We start from the raw sequence: 18,527 nt of genomic DNA, 5'->3' as shown, positions 1-18,527 counted from the left end.
GGGAGAAGAGCGGAAAAAAGTGAAACTCCACCCTCCACCTCTGCCTCCCGCCCCCGGGCCAAAGTACAAAGGGAGGAGGAAGAAGGGAACGGGGTTGGAGCCGTCGGGCTGAGGGAGCCAGACTGGGAAGCCGCAGCTCGGCCCAACTAGGGACACTCCAGCCACCCCCTGCGCGCAAAAAGACCCAACGGAGTCCAACGCTGCCTTCTTGCTGGCCCCACCTTGCGCTGGGCGAGTGCTGGAGCCAACCTCCCAGGACTGCTCCAGGACTGAGGGACATTCCGGGCCCCTCCAAGCTGGCCATGGTGAGACGCCGGAGGCCTCGGGGTCCCACCCCCAGAGCCTGACCACACTGCCCTGGGTGGCCCTCCAGAAGCCCGAGATGCGGGGGGCCGGGAGTCAATCCTCCTGGCTCCCCAGAGAGGTTTGGGTCTGGGGCTGAGGACCAGGGCCCGGATGCCCAGGTTCCGGGACTAGGGCCTCGGGCGCCAGCGGGGGTGGGGACCAGGGGCACCCAGGGAAGGTACCCCGCTTGCCCCAATATTGGCTCTCAGCCATGGAGCCCCTGAAGAACCTCTTTCTCAAAAGCCCGCTGGGGTCGTGGAATGGCAGTGGTGGTGGGGGCAGTGGGGGTGGCGGCAGCGGAGTCTGGCCAGAGGGGTCCCCGAAGACAGCAGCTTATGCCAACCCTGTGTGGACAGCCCTGTTTGACTACGAGCCCAATGGGCAGGACGAACTGGCCCTGAGGAAGGGCGACCGTGTGGAAGTGCTGTCCCGGGATGCAGCCATCTCTGGCGATGAGGGCTGGTGGGCGGGCCAGGTGGGCGGCCAGGTGGGCATCTTTCCATCCAACTATGTGTCTCGGGGCGGTGGCCCGCCCCCCTGCGAGGTGGCTAGCTTCCAAGAGCTGCGGCTGGAGGAGGTGATCGGCATAGGCGGCTTCGGCAAGGTCTACCGAGGCAGCTGGCGAGGTGAGCTGGTGGCCGTGAAGGCTGCTCGCCAGGACCCCGATGAGGACATCAGTGTGACAGCTGAGAGCGTGCGCCAGGAGGCCCGGCTTTTTGCCATGCTGGCACACCCCAACATCATTGCCCTCAAGGCCGTGTGTCTGGAGGAGCCCAACCTGTGCTTGGTGATGGAGTATGCGGCCGGTGGGCCCCTCAGCCGTGCCCTGGCCGGGCGGCGTGTGCCCCCACACGTGCTAGTCAACTGGGCTGTGCAGATAGCCCGCGGGATGCACTACCTGCACTGCGAGGCCCTGGTGCCTGTCATCCACCGAGACCTCAAGTCCAACAACAGTGAGTTTCGGGGAGCATGGTTGGAGGGCGGCATGGCCCAAGCACACACCTGCTAGCTCTCAGCTGAGCCACCTGGGGGGTCTACTAGAGGCAGGAGCTCTTGTCCTAGGGGAGCCCCAGTTGACTCGGGGCGCCATGGGCCCACACTGGCCCCAAAGCCGGAGACCCAGGCACCAAACAGTCCTTCGCACCCCAGTCTCAGGAGTCCTTGGCCCCAGCTCCCAGCTGCCAGGTTAGAAAATTGGGATTTCCCAGGTGAGCCGTAGGCATCCTGCGTAACCATGGGAGCTCTGGATGCTGGCACTCATCTTCCTCTCCCCTCAGGTTCACTCATGTGCTCTTGATGCTGTGCTCTGGGGGTAGAAAGCACTTCCAGAACAGAGATCTTGGAGTGGAAAGCCCCCCTGCCCGGCCCCCCACCCCTGGTGGTCAAGGCTGGGGACAGGGCTGGAATTCTGGCCCTGCCCGTTACCCCTAACTACATGACCTTTAGCTGGTTATTTCAACTCAGAGCCTCAAGTTTGGACTCTGGATAAAGGGAGTGACCAGGAAGGTGAAACGGCGTAAGGGGCTGGGGGAGCCTGGCATCTGCTGCCTGCCATGCTGTGGGTCTGCAGCTGTGCGGGTGGACATTTGCGGGCTGGATCTCGGAGAGGGCCTTACCTAGAGTTAGCACTTGGGGTGGGCATGGTGGGGCTAAGGGAGACTTAAGCAGTAAGGTACTCCACCTCCAGCCATCTTAGGCCCAACACACTGCTCAGCATGGGCCCAAGACAAGTGAGTGACAGGCTCAGAGGGCTTCCTGGAGGAGACAAGCTTCACACCAGGCCAGAAGCAGGCCGTGTTCAGAGAGGCACCAGCTGGATGTTTTGGTCAGGGCCTGGGCCAGAGCAAAGGCAAAGAGGCAGGGCCCAGCACCACATACCCCGCTTCCCAGTAGTGGAGACAAGGGCTGGGGCTGATGGGTTATTGAGAGACATGGGCAGCTCCTGGGGGGTAGTGAGCATGGATATTTTGGGCTGCCTGGCCTGGGCTGGCCATATACAAGTGACTTGTGGGGAGAGAAAGGCAGGACCCAATAATATCCGAGTCCCTGCCAGGACTGGAGGGGTCTGGGGAGGCCTGCCAGCCACACCCCTACTCCCCTCATCCAGTGGGGCACTTCGCACTGCTCAGCCTCCCTCCCTAGCTCTGGCCCCGCAGGGACCCCCCACTCCCTGCTCCAACCCAAGGGAGATTCCCCGAAGGCCTTGGGGGAGGGGACTCCCTTCTTCTGTTTTTCCTCCAGTTTTCTTTCCAGAGAAAATGGAACAATAGCCCAGGCCCCTGCTCCCCACCCTCCCCACTGCTTCCTGCGTTTCCTGCTGCCCCTGAGCCGGCTTCCTGCCCCTGCTCCAGCCTCTGCTCCCTCCCCAGCCCAGCTGCCTGCAGGGGAGGAAAGGGGGGGGGTGTTTCTGTGGGAGAGGAAGGAGCCAGGGGTTACATCCCCCCCCCCATCCTGTATGTCTCTCCCAGAGTCTGGGTGGTGGTGAAGGACAGGGAAGGTGCCCTCAGCCTCCCTGAGCCTGGCCTCCCACCTCGAAGACCCCAGTCCTAGGCCTGGGGTGCTGTCTGCGGGATGGTGGGGGGAGTCCCTGGGTTGGGGGGGCACAGGCAGGAAACAATGGCGTGATTTTCCTGGACAATGGGTGCCTTGTGAGGAAGCCTGGCGGGGAGTGGAGGGGGAATTCTCCAGGCCCACGAGTCACAGGACTAACCAGCCAGCCCAGCCTGGGTCTGACCTCCCCCAATGCTCCCCCAAAGGACTCCCCCCCAGTTGGAGACCTGGCCCAGGCCTCCCAGAAAGGAGAAGTAGGGACCATGGAGGGAAGCGGAAGAGGTGTGAGCTATGCAGGCCACTCCCTAGCCCCACAGAGGCCAGCCTGGGGAGGGGGCTGGGGGCCAGGGCCCTTCCAGAGGCCAGGAAGCCCCACATGGGGACTGAGAGCTTGGGATCTCCAGCCCCCTCTCCTCCAGGTGGCTCCTGATCACCCCTTCCCCAAAGTCTAGATCAGGCGCCAAATGAGCAATTTGGGTTGGGACAAATTCAAGGCACTTGGGAAAAAGCAGGGGATGTGGAGATGAGGATAAGGATTCAAAGGTGTCAAGCCAAGTTGGGGGCGGGAGGTGACAGGTCACCAGGACAAAGAAGTCCCAAGGCTTGGATGAGAGGCTGCCTATCTCTGGGCCTCAGATTACATGATGGAAAAGGGGAGGCTGGCCTCCCAGCCGGAGATGTTGGTACGGAAAGCGCTTCACTGGTCTGTGAGGTTCAAGTGGCTAGAGGCCTTGACCGGTGGGTCTTAAGGAGGATGGGTGGATCCTGTCACCGGAGGAGACTGGAGTGCCTCTCCAGCCTCAACACACAGACCCTTCGGCTGGTTCCACTCCAGCCACCTGCCCTCACCCTGTTCTGGTTCTTCTTTGGAATGAACCTGTGTAGTGTTTACTAAATGGTCCGATTCTGGGCCTCCAGCACCCAGGCCAGAGGCTATTGCAAATCGGGGAATGCTTGTGACGTAGGACAGCGAGGAGAGCCGACACAAGATGGCGGAGGACTAATCTTTAGGACAGCTGACAAGCTTTAGGACACTCATACTAGACATCCCACCCTGTACTAAGGATTTAAAAAGTGCGATCTTGCTCAATCAGTTGAGTGTCCGACTCTTGATCTCAGTTCAGGTCCTGATCTCAGGGTTGTGAGTTCAAGCCCTGGGTTGGGCTCCATACCAGGCATGGAGCCTACTTCAAAAAAAAAAAAAAAGTGATCTTGTTAAATGCTTATGACGACCATCCGAGGTGGGTTTTGTTATCCGTAGCTTTATGAATAATTCAGGACTCAGCCCCAGTCTGGCTCCAGAAGAGAAGAAGGTGGATGGCAGGACATTCACTGGATTAGGATTAGGAGAAATTGCAGGGAGATTTGCCCTGCATGGTGGGAGGATGAAGGTGGGGGCAGGAGGGCATTTGAACATGAGATAGGGCAGTGATGGACAGCTGAACCGGCTCCTGGCGCAGAGCTCCAAATGTGGGAAGGACCAATGGGGAGGGGACAGTGAGCACTTAGGAGAGGCCAAGACAGCCCAGGGACAGTGGGTAGGGGTTGAGGAAAAGCCACACTCTGAGGACCACTGACGCTGAAAAGGCTGAGGCTAGGGGAGGCCCTAAGGAAACAGCACAAGCAGGCAGAGGCCCCAGAATCAAAGACAGAAGGGAGGGGTGGACAGCAGGGCCAGGTGCCCCCACAAGGCCCAGAGACCTTGGCCAACGACAGGATCGGGAGTTATGGCTTTACCCCTGGTCCCGCCAACTCCTCTGAGAAGCCCTCCCTTTCACCAGGCTGGGTTAGGTGCCCATCCCCTCTGTCCCTACCCTAAGCTGCCCCAGAATGGTCTGTCACCCTGGACAGGAGAGCTGAGAGGTGTGTGTGCCCTGAAATGACATATATTCAGAAAGGTAGTTGGCTTGGATGTCGCTTCTCTACATTTACCAGGAAAGGGAGAGGCCCTTTCAAACCCTTGATGATTCTATGACTTTATCGTCTTTCTGTTCCTCAAAACCTTCTCTCATTTGGGCCATGTTTGTCCTGATGAGATTTGCAAGTTGCTGCTGCTTCTCTCTATACAAGGCCCCACTTGGGTCAGCTCCACAAGCCCCTGGCAGATCTGACCATCCACTCCCACATTTGTCCCAAGCTCCTCCTTTTCTGGCTGAGAACCTTTGCTTCTCGGACCCCCCTGTTCTTCACATCCAGCTCTGCAGCGGCAGACATCTTTGGTTGGAGGCTCTCATCTGGGAGGGCCTGTGCCAGCCATGAGGGGGTATGGGCACTGGGGCGTACTGGGTTTCCTTTCTCACCAAGGGGTTCCCTCTTGCTCCCCATCCCAAGGGAGGTCCCAATTCACACTCCTGCCCCAGCAACATGACAAGACACAGGGGTTTCTATGCAATGCAGCATTAGGGAAAAGCTAGAACACCGGCTTTAGAACCACACAGACGGGGTTGAAATCTGTTCTTTATTTGCATATGATCTCAGCAAGTCATTTCTCTGCCCAGTTTCCTTTTCTGTGAAATGGGGGTGATGATGTGTGCCTCAGAGGCTGTTTTGGGAGTGCTAGAGCTGAGCGTAAAAGCCTGGCCGCAAGGAGCCCCTCCAACCATGTTTCCCAGTATGGCTACTTTTGTCTGATTCTACCCCAACCGTCCAGAGCAAGATCACCTCTGTGCTTCAGTTCTTAGCCAGCATATCTGTCAGATGATAGTTTGCTTCTAGCTCCTCCCTTGACCCCACGATCTGAGCACGGAGTACCCACAGTCCTGCCCCCCTCTTCCCCAGTTCTGCTGCTGCAGCCCATTGAAGGCGATGACATGGACCACAAGACCTTGAAGATCACTGACTTCGGCCTGGCCCGGGAGTGGCACAAAACCACACAAATGAGTGCAGCAGGCACCTACGCCTGGATGGCTCCTGAGGTTATCAAGGCCTCCACCTTCTCTAAGGGCAGCGATGTCTGGAGGTGAGGCCTGGGTGCAGCATGGACAAGGCCATCTGTGGGGCTGAGGAGGGCCAAGGGGGCTGTGGAAATCTAGGGCTGGGCAGAAAGGCAGAGCCCTGGGGGAGGGAACTCAAATCATTTGGCTCCTCATTGCTTTGGGGTGAAATGGCATTGAGTAAGTAGAGGGGACACAGACCCTTTGTCTTGCCCACAGTTTTGGGGTGCTGCTGTGGGAGCTGCTGACTGGGGAGGTGCCCTACCGTGGTATCGACTGCCTTGCTGTAGCCTACGGAGTAGCCGTCAACAAGCTTACGCTGCCCATCCCGTCCACCTGCCCTGAGCCCTTCGCCCAGCTCATGGCAGGTAAGGGGACTGGAGGGGGAGAGGCAAAGCTCCTTGGCACAAGACACATCCCCCCACAGACCCCTTCTCACTCTGTGCCCCCTCCACTCCGTGTCCCCAGACTGCTGGGCGCAGGACCCCCACCGCAGGCCCGACTTTGCCTCCATCCTGCAGCAGCTGGAGGCGCTGGAGGCGCAAGTCCTGCGGGAAATGCCGCGGGACTCCTTCCATTCCATGCAGGAAGGCTGGAAGCGCGAGATCCAAGGCCTCTTCGACGAGCTGCGGGCCAAGGAAAAGGTGGGGGTCCCGGGATTGGAAAAGGAAAGGAAGTGCCTCCCCGGTCTTCTTGGGGCAGAGAGTCCGTGCCGGGCTGACCCCACCGCCTTCACTGTCCCTGGCACAGGAACTTCTGAGCCGCGAGGAGGAGCTGACCCGGGCTGCGCGTGAGCAGCGGTCACAGGCGGAGCAGCTGCGGCGGCGCGAGCACCTGCTGGCTCAGTGGGAGCTGGAGGTGTTCGAGCGCGAGCTGACGCTGCTGCTGCAGCAGGTGGACCGCGAGCGGCCGCACGTTCGCCGCCGCCGCGGCACCTTCAAGCGCAGCAAGCTCCGCGCGCGGGACGGCGGCGAGCGCATCAGCATGCCCCTCGGTAAGGGGCGGGGCCCAGCGCGTGGCCCAGCCATTGGCTGCGTGAGCGGAGGGGGGCGGGGTCAGGCTTGTGCTGGCCATACTGGGATTGGTCGGGGAAATTGGTGGGTGGACCTGCGAGCCGAGGGCTGGAAGGGGTGGGCCCGGGAGCGCTGTTTTCGTGTGTGGGCGGGTTCTGGCGGAAATATTTGCATGGCGGCCGGGGAATGGCTGCGCCCGCGGAGGGGCGGGGCTCATGAAAGTTCCTGTAAGGCCTGGGGGACCTGGCGCGACCCTCCCCGGAATCTCCGACTGCGTCTGGCTTCTTCGGATGCTGGCGTCCAGGCCGTCCGCTTTTCTTACCGAGAGCCTGACGGGCCAGGAAGGCAGTGATGCGGGCCCCAGTCCCACAGCCACCGTGCCAGGCCCGGTCCCTGCACTGCCTTCGTGGCCTGGGAGCCGGCTGACGGCCCTGAGGGCTGGAATCCTGGCTCTCGTTCACCACAAACCTGCCTCCTGCTTCCCCCCCAACCCCAGACTTCAAACACCGCATCACTGTGCAGGCCTCACCTGGCCTGGACCGGAGGAGAAACGTCTTCGAGGTCGGAGCTGGGGATTCGCCCACCTTCCCCCGGTTCCGGGCGATCCAGTGTAAGAAACCTCTCCTCATGCGAAACCCCTCCACGGCCCCTTCTCTTCTGTCAAACCTTATCTTAGGAGGTGGGTTCCACCCACTGTCTCCTCTGACTGCTCGCACCCAGGCTCCCTCCGCTGACTAGGCTGGTACCTCTGAGTTCCCAGGCAGCATTCATTTTCTCTAAGTTTCATAGATGAGAAAAGTGAAAAAAGTAACTTGCCAAATGTCACACAGCTAATGAGGGGCAGGGCCAGAATTCAAACCCAGACAAGATTGCCGCAGTGAAGTAACTATACCCCACCTGAGTGCTAGCCCCAGGACCCAAACCCACCCACCCTGTCTCAGTTCACTTCAGATTCTCTGTGTCCCAAAGCCCACCCTTGGAATAGTATGGGCTCCAGCCTGATCCCCCATCCTCCAAGAAGCTGTCCCTGGTGCCTGACTCTCATGATGGGGCTCCTGGCCTCAGCTCAGACTCCCTGGTTCTCCTCCTACAGTGGAACCCGCAGAACCAGGCCAGGCATGGGGCCGCCAGTCCCCCCGACGTCTGGAGGACTCAAGCAATGGAGAGCGGCGAGCATGCTGGGCCTGGGGTCCCAGTTCCCCCAAGCCTGGGGAAGCCCAGAATGGGAGGTGAGTGCCTGAGTGCCCCCACCCCACCATCATCTGCCTCCCAATAGTCCTAAGATTGCTGAAGCCCGACTCCCCTCCCCAGGAGAAGGTCCCGCTTGGACGAAGCCACGTGGTACCTGGATTCAGATGACTCGTCCTCCTTGGGATCTCCTTCCACACCCCCAATGCTCAATGGTGAGTGGCTTTGTCTACCCCCCAGCAGACTCTTGCTGCACTCCTGTGGGTACTATGGGGAGAACTACAAGAAATTAACTGTAAGGCAGGCCGTTCCTAGTACTCACATCTGCCCTATAGGTCCACAGCTGAGCCAGGTGCAACCCAGGCTTCAGGGGGCCCAGAGTGCGGCCTCTTGTCCAGGCTTGGCCTGTGAGAGGGCTCGGTCCCAGCCCTGTAGCAGCAGCTGGGCTTTGGCAGGCTGCGGGGAGGGAAGGAAGACAGGGAGTGGTACTGCCCATCTGGGACCCAAGGGAAGCTGGGTCCAGAAAGGGGACCGTGCATAGTGGAGCAAGGCAGGTGCCTGCCACACTGTGCTTCTCAGAGTCCCTTCTGGGGATCCTGTAGGTGAGAAGAGGATAAGAAAGCTGAGCAGGGGCGAGGGGTGGGGGGGAGGGAATCCAGGGCCTGCTCTCACTGCATCCGGGCTCTGAGCTGTTCTGTTCTCCGTGAGGACAGCGCAGTTATGGGCACCAGGCGTTCCATCTGAGCAACAACCCAGTGATGGACGTGCTATTATTCTTGCCATTTTAGAGATGAGAAAATCGAGGCTCTGAGAGGTAAAGTAACCTTACCTAGAGCCCTCAGCTGAGGATTTGAAAGGCTTAAAAGGTTTCACCTGAAGAAAGGGCTGGGCACATACAGAGAGGTGCAGAGAGGTTATGTGGTTTGATGTGGGGCACCCAGCAGAGCAGAGATTTGAACCCAGGTTTGACTCTAGAGGCAGGACCCTGGACCGTCCTCTGACACACCATTCCCCGCTCCAGAAATCACACTGCCCCAGGCTGGCTGGACTGCAGAGACTGAAGGGAGCATTGGAAGGCCAAGGGGGAAGCTTGGATCTACCTGCTCTTGAATGTACCAAGCTAGAAGGGCCAATAGAGAACTTAAAGTCCCGTCAACCCCGGTGTGTAGGTTGAGGCCGCCCGTACCATGCTCGGCAGAGCCCTCTGGGCCTGCCCTTCCCAAGCAAGCAGGAGTAGGAACACAAGGGCCTGAACCCCATCCTCCACAAGCTTGCTCCTTATTTGGAAGGAGCTCCCCTACCCCAGCCCAGCTGCTGGCCGAGCACTTGGTTCCCTGAGCACAAGCTTACACTCCGTTGGCCATCTTGGGCCCAGGAGAGTACATGACCTTGACCTCTCAGCCACCCACAGAGTCAGAAGGCTGGCTGAGAATCGAAGAAAACCCTGTGAGATAGCCCAGGCACGGGCCGCACTACTGGGGAACAGGCTGCAGTGAGTTGCCTGCTGGTAGAACAGTCCGCCTACACTGATGGAACAGCCCCTCTCTTCCTCATGTCCCAGCGGTTCTGGTTCAGGTTCAACACGAAGTGTGTTGTCCTGGAGCCACTAACGACCACAGGGCGCATCCTTGCTGTGAGGTCTCACAGAAACGATTTCATCTGCATCTGCGGGTCGAGAATGGTTGTACTCCCTTATCCTAAACCCAGGGATGCCTCCTCCTCGTGCTAGGAAACTCAGAGGCAAATTCAAGGAACCCCTTGCTGAATTACCTCGAGCAAGGCACGTACCTCTTGGAAACCTCTGTTTCTCAGGACATTGACCGCAGGAATGTCTTTACGCTTTCCATTTTGCAGACTGACTTCCATCTCCCCTTAACTCTGTCTCATTTTTCCTGCTGGGGTGAGACAGGTTTGTCCCCTGTTCTGCTTAATTTTATAAACGGCCCGTGCCTTCACCTGCATAGTGGGAGCGTAGCGCTCAGCTTGTGCGGCTGTTGCAGGGGAGTAGGAGAACGGACTCTTCCATCAGACTGTGTCAATGCATTTTATGAGCCAGTCATCGACACGTTAGGAATCAGCCCTGCCGGGACCTGGGGACGGGCCTAGTCTGGCGGTCGGGGCAGCTCGGAAACAAGTGAGAGCAGCAGACAGCAGGAAGCGGCTGTGTCAGGCCTGATGAAAGTAATAAACGCTCTGGTGGGGGGGGGCTTCCGGGAAGCCTTGTAGAAGCAGGAAAAAACCTTGTTCTCCCCTAGGTGCCACCCACTCCACTTCCAACACTAGATGTGTGGTTCACAGTCAGTTCTGACACAGGCTAGCCCCCAGGTGAAGGGCTCTGTCCCACAAGACCCCTCCCCACTCCGCATCTCCGCCCCACCTCAGACTCCAGCCCCAAGTCCGGTTGTCCCCTGTGCTGCTTCTAAATCAGCGGTTCCCGTCACCTTTGATGATTTGCTAGAACGGCTCAAAGAGCTCAGGAAAAACGCTTTCTTACTAGATTACCAGATAATTATAGAGGACATAGCTCAAGAACAACCAGAGGGAAGAGATGCGTAGGGCAAGGCACGTGGGAGGGGGTGTGGGGCTTCAGTACCCTCTCTGCGGGCACCACTCCTAGCTCCTCCAGGTGCTGGCCGAACTGGACGCTCTCTAACCCTTTGGCTAGGGTTTTGATGGAACCTTCATTATGTGAATGTGATCAGTTAATTTAACCATTGGCTGTTGGTGATAGACCTCAGTCTCCAGCTCTCTAGTCCTGTGGTCTGTGCTGCCAGCAACCAGACCCCCTTCCTTATGAGCTTTCCAGAAGTGACCTCATTAACCTGAATTTAAATGTGATTAAAAGGGGCTGGTTAGGAAGAGCAGAGATGCACCTTTTGCTTCTGTGATCCGATCCCTTAGGAAGAGCTGGAAGTTTCAGGAGTTCTGTACCAAAAATGAGATGAAGACCCAATGTATATTTCTTGTAGTAATTAACAGTATCATGGTTTCACAGAGGAGGGGACCCTTCACTGAGGTCTTAAATAGTGAATAAGGGATCACAGAAAGGCGAGGTGGAAAAGGTGTGCTGGGCAGAGGGAACAGTGTGAGTGCAGGCACTGGGCTTTCCACACCCAGGGGAGAGGAAGCCCGGCTGGGACCCAGAGGGGAGTTGAGAACCTGGGAGTTGCAGGTCTCAGACAGCAGGTGAGGGCCAGGCCTTCATCCCCTGGGTCTGTGGGGCCCAGCCTAGTCCCAGCAGATGTTGGATGAGTGAATGGGTGGGTGAAGCCAGAAAAGCAGGCAGGAGCCAGTTCAGGGAGGGCCAGAAATGAGAATGAATTTGGCCAATTTGCATTTTAGAAGGCAGGGACCTGGGGTGGGGGTGCGAGGATGGGTCAGAGTTGTAGCTGAGAAAAGGGACCCCAAACTGAGTTCCTGCTAGTAAAAGCTCAATTTCCCCAGCATTGCATTTCTTCCTCTGGATACCCAGCCCCATGTCCTGCTCCAGGCCGGATGCAAGGTGGGCAGAGTGCAAGAAGGCTTTGAAAACCCAGCCAAGGGGCTTGGACTTTATGTTAGTGGTAATGGAGAGCCATGGCAAGTTCTAGAGCCAAAGAGGACTTGACAAAATTGGGCATTGTGGGAGGCCATCACAGGACCAAAGGACCCTACCACCACTAACTTCTTAATGTGTTGTTCCCCAGAGTCACCCCTGGTGGTCTAGAACGGAGTCAGGTCAACCTCAGGCCCATAGGCAGGACACTGATGTCCTGAAATCCGGAGCAGAGTCTGGGTGGGAAGTGGTGGAGAGTGAAGGCTCTGTTGCCTCCACCTGGAGTGAGGCCATCTCCAGCCCTCCCTGGCTGTGCAGCCTTAGACACACCCTTAACCTCTCTGAGCCTGGAACCCCTGGGGCATGAGGATCGGATAACATAAGCCCCTAAATCAGTGAGCCCGAGCCTGGCACTGACCACTCTGAGTCTCAGTTTCCGCATTTCTAGGAGAGGGACAGTGACACATGCCTCTTGGTGCTGTTGTGTACGTTGGAACTGGCCTCTGTGCCCGGTACAAGCTATTGATCGAGTAGGGGGAGATGGGCAAAAGGACCGGGCCTGACCAGCCAAGAAGGAGGTGGACACAGGGCACAGGAGCCCTGCAGATGCCCCTGGCTGGCCACTAAGGCCACCGAAGTGGGCTTGGGGTTGGGGAGGAGTCCCCGTGGGTGGGCAGGAACTGGGTGGGGGAGTAATGGGAGTCCGGGAAGACGCTGGTGGGGAGCAGAACTCGGTCCTTGTTCCAGGGCCACTGAGGGGTCCTCGTGGCCCCCGCCCAAAGACCGCCTAATGTGTGCCCGCCCCCGCTGCCAGGTAACCCCCAGCGGCCCAGCCCGGAGCCCGAGGAGCCGCGACGCGCAGGCCCGGCGGAGCGGGGCAGCGGCTCCGGGACGCCCAAGCTGATCCAGCGCGCGCTGCTGCGCGGCACCGCCCTGCTCGCCTCCCTGGGCCTGGGTCGCGACCTGCAGCCGCCGCCCGCAGGGGGACCAGGCCGCGAGCGCGGGGAGACCCCGCCGCCGATGCCCCGCGCGCTGCCCACCGCGTCCCCCATCGAGCCGCCCCCCTCCCAGCCCATCCGCTTCTCCCCCAAGACGCTCGACGTCCCCGCCTCCCCGCTGACCCCGGAGGCCCCCGGCCCACCCGCCCCTGCGCCCCTGCTGCTGGAGCTGGGGGTCCCTGTGGGCCAGCTGTCAGCCAAGAGCCCCCGGCGGCACGACGAGGAGAGGCGTGGTGAGTGGCCCCGAAGCTGGCCTGCTTGCAGGGTGGGGGGACCCGCAGGGCGGTGAGGCTGGGGGCTGCCTGGAGGGAACTGAGTTCTAAGTTCAGCCACCCAGTTGCAGGGATGGGGTGCGGCGGGCCGGGCGGGTTGTGAGATAATAGGAATGATCACTGGGAGGGGAGGAGAGCTCCGCCTACTGGTTGCTGACTTGCTCCAGGTTTTGTCGTCCGTCCCCCCCCCCCCCCCCCCCCCCCCCCCCCCCCCCGCGCCGCGTAGGGCAATTGTCTCGCTTAACCACCTGCCCACCCTGTGAGCCAGGCGCTCAGGTCATACTCAGGCTCTAGGTGAGGAAGCTTAGGGCACAGAGAGATTAAGGGACTCAAGGCTCCCAGAGGTAAATGGCAGAGCTGGAATCCGAGCCCAGGCCGGGCTGCCCCAGAGATCTTGTTCTTACACCGCAGAGGTGGACGTCTTGAGTCAAGCAGCTCCCTGTGCTGATGGACAGACCCCACCTGACCCCATGCCTCCTCTCCCCACTTCCTAGGAAGTACAGTTTCACCCCCGCCAGGGATATCCCGCTCGGCTCCTGGCACCCCAGGCACCCCACGCTCACCGCCCCTGGGCCTCATCAGCCGACCACGGCCCTCACCCCTTCGCAGCCGCATCGACCCTTGGAGCTTTGTGTCAGCGGGGCCCCGGCCCTCGCCTTTGTCCTCGCCCCAGCCTGCGCCCCGCCGGGCACCCTGGACCTTGTTCCCAGACTCGGACCCCTTCTGGGACTCTCCACCTACCAACCCCTTCCGGGGGGGCCCTCAGGACTGCAGGGCACAGACCAAAGACATAGGCGCCCAGGCCCCGTGGGCGCCCGAGGCAGGGCCTTGAGTGGGCCAGGCTGCCCCCGCCTGGGCTCCAGCGGCCCTAGAAGAGCCACAGTGTACACTGGAGCTGGGCAAGCCTCTGCAGCTGCCTCGGTTTCCCCCAGGGACCCCTCTGGGGGGTCAGGAACACTACACTGCACAGGAAGCCTTCACACTGGATGGGGGGCCCACACCCCCCACACCCCAAAACCTGTGGGTCCCCTGACTTACCTGCCCCATTGGGGCCCAACACTGTACCCAGCTGGTTGGGAGGACCAGAGCCTGTCTCAGGGAATTGCCCCCAGGGGTGGCGCAGGAAGGAGGGGAAGGGCCGGGGAGAGGGGCCAGCCTCAGCTGTCACCAGCACTTTTGACAAAGCCCTGCTACTGTGGCCCCTGCCCCAGGGCTTGGTGCCTGGAATCCCCCCACCCCACCCTGGGGGTTATCTGGGGCCGGGACTCTCTGGGTGCCTTCCTGCTGCCCCGGCCAGGGTTGGGGCCTTGGCCTCGGGATCCAATGAAGCCAAATAAACTCCCCAAGCTGTCTCCCCAAGCCTAGCCTGCACCTTCCTGGAGGTAATCGGGGTCTCCAACCTGTCACTCAAACCTGGTGACTCCATGCCCCCAGCGCAATGGGCAGTCGGCCTGGGCCTCGGCTGGGGTCCAGTCCACGGGCCTCAGGCTGTGCAGACGGTCCTCGGCCCCCACCTTCTGCAGGCCTCTCCTGCTCATCCTTGGCAGCTTGCCGAGCGGGGCGCTGGGGGGCACCTAGAGCCCTCCGGGCAGCATCCTGGGGGTTTGTCCTGGGTTTGTCTCTATGCCATGGTCTGGCGCCGGGAGGAGGCGCCTGCCCTGGCACAGGGCCCCCCCGACTCTTACTGCTGTGGGGCTCTGTGGGCGGCCACCCCCATGCCAAGCCCCAGGGCAGGGCCCCTCTGCGGTTCTGGGGAGCGGTAGCCTAGGCTCCCTCTCACCACTGCCCAGCAGCCAGGCCCGCCAGGTCTCTTGTTCTGTGGGACAGGACCTCGGAGCATGGAGGGTTCTCAGGGAAGACTCAGAATGGACGTGGGAGAACATCTCTCCAGAGGCCACTGGTCATCCTCGGCTCCACTCACCACCCTGCCCCTACCTGACCCATCCCAAATCCTGCTCCTCCTCTCCCCTCCTTCCAGGACACCTGCCATAACCCCCGTAGGTCTCCCTGGGCTGCTACTGTCCTCCAGGCCTTGTGTCTTCACCCTCATCCCCCCACAGCCAGTCCCCTGTTCCTCTCCCACCCGAGCTCTCTCCCACCTTGCCTGGCTGACCTCTCCTGTTCCTCAGAGGCAACGTCACTCTTCACTTCTCCAGGAGCCTTCCCCAGGGCAACCCCCCCCCCCCAAAAAAAAAAAAACCTTCAGGACACATATGACCATGTGAAGTTAGCACATTTCCTTGCTAACGGGTTTCTGGTGGCGACACCAGGAGGGAAGGGACTTGTGTCCATCCTCTTCTCTAGCGTCCTCCGGATCGAAGCACTTGCCAAGTGGGTGAACGGAGTGTGTGTGGCTGAGGGAGCTCCTCGAATGATCCTCCACCGAGGGGCCTGAGCCAGTCGCTCCCTCTCCAGGCCTCCCCCTGAGGCTCCACACCCGCATCTCCCCAGCTGCGGGGAATTGGGCAAATAATGTCTGGGCCCAGAAACAGGGAGGACGGACCGAGATCGCCTCCAAGCTTGTTCACATCTCCCTGGCGTCCCAGTCCCAGGCGTCCCTCCGTCTCCAGCCACCCACGCCCCAGTGCCTCCCGGCCCCACCCTGCCCAGCCCCTCCCAGGTGCCTGCAGTTGGCGCAGCAGCAGCTCCCACAGCACCTCCAACCCCCGGCGGCTCACCATGGGGGCTCTGAGGCCCTGGGCCCGATTCCCACTACTGGTGGTGGCCCACCTGCTGGCCCTGGGGATTGGGGCTGCGGTGTTTCAGGCCCTGGAGGGGCCTCCAGCGCTGCAGCTCCAGGCCAAGCTCAGGGCCGAGCTGGCCACTTTCCAGGCAGAGTATGGGGCCTGCCTGCCTCCTGGGGCCCTGGAGGAGCTGCTGGGCATCGCTCTGGCAGCCCAGGTCCACGGGGTCTCCAGCCTGGGCAATGGCTCAGAGGCCGGGAACTGGGACCTGCCCTCGGCCCTGCTCTTCACTGCCAGCATCCTCACCACCACGGGTAAGGGCGCCAGGCGGCCGGGCAGGAGGGGACTCCTGGGGGCCCTCGGGGTGTAGCCCTTCTCCCAGCCCCCAAAGGGCAGCCAGAGCCCAGGCCTGACTAGGCGTGATGTCACAGCTGGTGTTTCCCACACAAACACCCCAACTGGTGCCTCCACTTCAGCTGCCAGGTGGGGTGTGTCCTCAGCCACACCCCCTGACACCCCCTAAGACCAGACCCCAGGGCCTGAGACAAAGGGAGGGGACAGGTATTGTGGGGTGAATTCTTGGGTGGAGGAAAATTGAGTGAACCCCGGATACAGATTAGGACCACTGACTCAGGAGAGAGTGTCCAGGGGAGGAAGTCCTGATGAGATGTTAGCCATGGCAAGAGGGCACGGAGATGAGGAAGGAAGGAATTCCTGGCAGAGGGAACAGCATGTGCAAAGGACCAGAGAAATAAAGGAATGGGACACACACACCCCATCCCCAGCCCTGCAGGTTTTTCATCCTGGAAAGTGTCTAAATGTTTTTTGAATGAAGGTCTATATTGCCTGGTTCTTGTGAACAATCAGGAAACCTCTTTGCACTAGGCCAGAATCCCTGTGAGGGGTTCCATTTTGTCTGGAAGAGGCCTACCCTTTGGGGCAGAGCATGTCCTCCCCAGGCCAGCACAGTCCCCACCACTCCCTCTTGTCTCCCCTCTGGCTCCTCTAGGCACTTGAGTTTATAACCCTGGCAGGACTAGCTAGTCCTGTTCTCCCAGCACTCCCTGCTCTCCCACCTCTCCCTAACTTTGCACATGCTTTTGCAGGTTAGAATACCCTCTCGGGCGCGCTGCCTCTTTTGCAGCACCTGTCTCCCGGCACCACAAAGCAGGGCCCGGACAGACTCAGATGCTAGAGCAAGGCCTAGCACACGGGATGTCTCAGTACTCCTTCAGGAGGTGAAACAGCGGGTACCATTCTTCCTAGTGGATTTGCAAGTATTGTATCGGTCAAGGGCAGAGCTGAGGAATCAGAACACCCAGCCTCCCCTGGGACAGGACAGCAGTTCTCCGAACTGTCCCAGCTACAAGAGGCCTAAGGTGACTGCCTCTTCTAATTCCTACATTTTCCAGAAAAGAGTGGCCAGAGAGGTTTGTTTATTATATATCTATTTATTTATTAGAGAGCGGGGGGTTGGGGGGGACGGTGCCCAGAAGGAGAGGGAGAGAATCTTAAGCAGGCTCTAGGCTCAGTGCAGAGCCCCACGGGGGTTCGATTTCAAGACCCTGAGATCATGACCTAGCCAAAATCAAGAGTCGGACACGTAACCAACTGAGAAGAGCGGCCAGAGAGGTTAAGAGACTTGCCTAAGACCCCCAGCAAAAGAGGAGCAAAGCCAGCCGGAGCCCGGGCCAGAACAGTTCCCATCATCTCGGCCACCAGAGGGCAGCCTTCTGCCGGAGGCCTGGTTGGGGGACACTAGCATCCCTCTCACAGGCTGATTGCCCACCGCCTTGCTCCTTTCCAGGCTACGGCTACACGGCCCCACTGTCTGCTGGCGGAAAGGCTTTCTGCATGGTCTACGCAGCCCTCGGGCTGCCAGCGTCCCTCGTGCTCCTGGCCACCCTGCGCCGCTGCCTGATGCCCCTGCTCTGTTGCCCGGGGGCCTGGGGAGCCAGCCGGTGGCAGCTGACCCCGGCCAGGGCAGCGCTGCTGCAGGCGGCTGGATGGGGACTGCTGGTGGCCGCAATCTTCGTGCTGCTGCCGGCCCTGGTGCTGTGGGGTCTGCAGGGTGACTGCAGCCTGCTGGAGGCTGTCTACTTCTGCTTCGGCTCGCTCAGCACCATCGGCCTGGGGGACCTGCTGCTGGGCCATGGCCATAGCCTACACCCTGTGCTCTACCACCTTGGCCAGCTGGCCCTTCTCGGTGAGTCCAGCTGCCACGGAGTGGGAGGGAAAGGAGATAAGGGACCAGGAGCTGGGACCAGGACTCCCATAAAGGGCTGGGGAGGCTAAGCGGCACAGGTGAAGGCCCTACCTAGGGTGTGGGGTGCGGGCTGTGGTTGGAAGAACCCTGATGGCCGCATTCAGAGGACTGTGAGTGGCACCAGGCGCCAGGCGTGGGGGGTCACCTGCCTGGGAGGGGAGCAGGGAGCTGCCCTAGCCCACCTCTCCTCCCCAGGTTACTTGCTCCTCGGGCTCCTGGCCATGCTGCTCGTTGTGGAGACCTTCTCAGAGCTGCCACAGGCCCGTGCCCTGGTCAAGTTCTTTGGGTCCAGTGGCCCAATGACTGCTGAAGACCAAGGTAGCATCCTGGGCCAGGATGACCTGGCTCTGAGCACCCTGGCGCCCTCGGCTGCAGCCCCAGAACAGGCCCCGACTTGCTGACAGGGGTCAAGTGATGGAGTTGAGCTCCTTCCAGGTGGACAAGCCTCCAGAGGAAGCCTCCAGAGAGGGGAGGGGAGGGGGTGACTGTAAGGCCCTCAGGCAATAGTGTATTTTAAAAAGCGGGGCCAATAACCCCGACTATTTTCGTCTCTTCTTTCAATGGGACTCCTAAAGCGATGGATGATCCAAACCCCATCATCCGGAAACCGCACCATCCTTTCAGGGTAAAGGCCCAGCAGGGCCCTCTGCTGCCTCTGGGAACCTCGAAGTCGGCCTGGGGCCCACTCGGGATCCCAGACGACCTTATCGGCCTCAGCCCCACCCCCTTCCGTTTATTGAAAG

At 60.3% G+C, this 18,527-nt stretch overlaps 2 protein-coding genes across 2 annotated transcripts; both read left to right on the top strand.

Moving 5' to 3' along the window:
• Positions 1-79: 79 nt before the first annotated feature.
• Positions 80-14,189, top strand: MAP3K11 (mitogen-activated protein kinase kinase kinase 11). The gene is made up of 10 exons (XM_047691786.1): positions 80-1,298; positions 5,674-5,854; positions 6,048-6,196; positions 6,297-6,472; positions 6,579-6,822; positions 7,338-7,451; positions 7,935-8,070; positions 8,153-8,244; positions 12,379-12,795; positions 13,329-14,189. Exons 1-10 carry the CDS (start codon positions 557-559, stop codon positions 13,664-13,666), a joined length of 2,589 nt encoding a protein of 862 aa, XP_047547742.1. The 5' UTR covers positions 80-556; the 3' UTR covers positions 13,667-14,189.
• A 119-nt stretch (positions 14,190-14,308) lies between these two features.
• On the top strand, positions 14,309-18,523 carry KCNK7 (potassium two pore domain channel subfamily K member 7). The gene is made up of 3 exons (XM_047691787.1): positions 14,309-15,832; positions 17,326-17,724; positions 17,980-18,523. Exons 1-3 carry the CDS (start codon positions 15,307-15,309, stop codon positions 18,183-18,185), a joined length of 1,131 nt encoding a protein of 376 aa, XP_047547743.1. The 5' UTR covers positions 14,309-15,306; the 3' UTR covers positions 18,186-18,523.
• The last annotated feature ends 4 nt before the right edge of the window (positions 18,524-18,527 follow it).

This window comes from Lutra lutra, chromosome 10, assembly GCF_902655055.1.
Source record: "Lutra lutra chromosome 10, mLutLut1.2, whole genome shotgun sequence".
Lineage (NCBI taxonomy): Eukaryota > Metazoa > Chordata > Mammalia > Carnivora > Mustelidae > Lutra > Lutra lutra.
This window is presented reverse-complemented; position numbering and strand designations above follow the sequence as displayed.

Excerpts from the sequence above, each read along its gene's own strand:
- MAP3K11 (XM_047691786.1), top strand. The coding sequence starts at position 557 with ATGGAGCCCCTGAAGAACCTCTTTCTCAAAAGCCCGCTGGGGTCGTGG. Across the intron at positions 6,197-6,296 it reads CTTCGCCCAGCTCATGGCAG|ACTGCTGGGCGCAGGACCCC; the intron begins GTAAGGGGACTG and ends CCGTGTCCCCAG. Across the intron at positions 8,071-8,152 it reads GGGGAAGCCCAGAATGGGAG|GAGAAGGTCCCGCTTGGACG; the intron begins GTGAGTGCCTGA and ends TCCCCTCCCCAG.
- KCNK7 (XM_047691787.1), top strand. The coding sequence starts at position 15,307 with ATGTCTGGGCCCAGAAACAGGGAGGACGGACCGAGATCGCCTCCAAGC. Across the intron at positions 15,833-17,325 it reads CAGCATCCTCACCACCACGG|GCTACGGCTACACGGCCCCA; the intron begins GTAAGGGCGCCA and ends GCTCCTTTCCAG. Across the intron at positions 17,725-17,979 it reads TGGCCAGCTGGCCCTTCTCG|GTTACTTGCTCCTCGGGCTC; the intron begins GTGAGTCCAGCT and ends TCTCCTCCCCAG.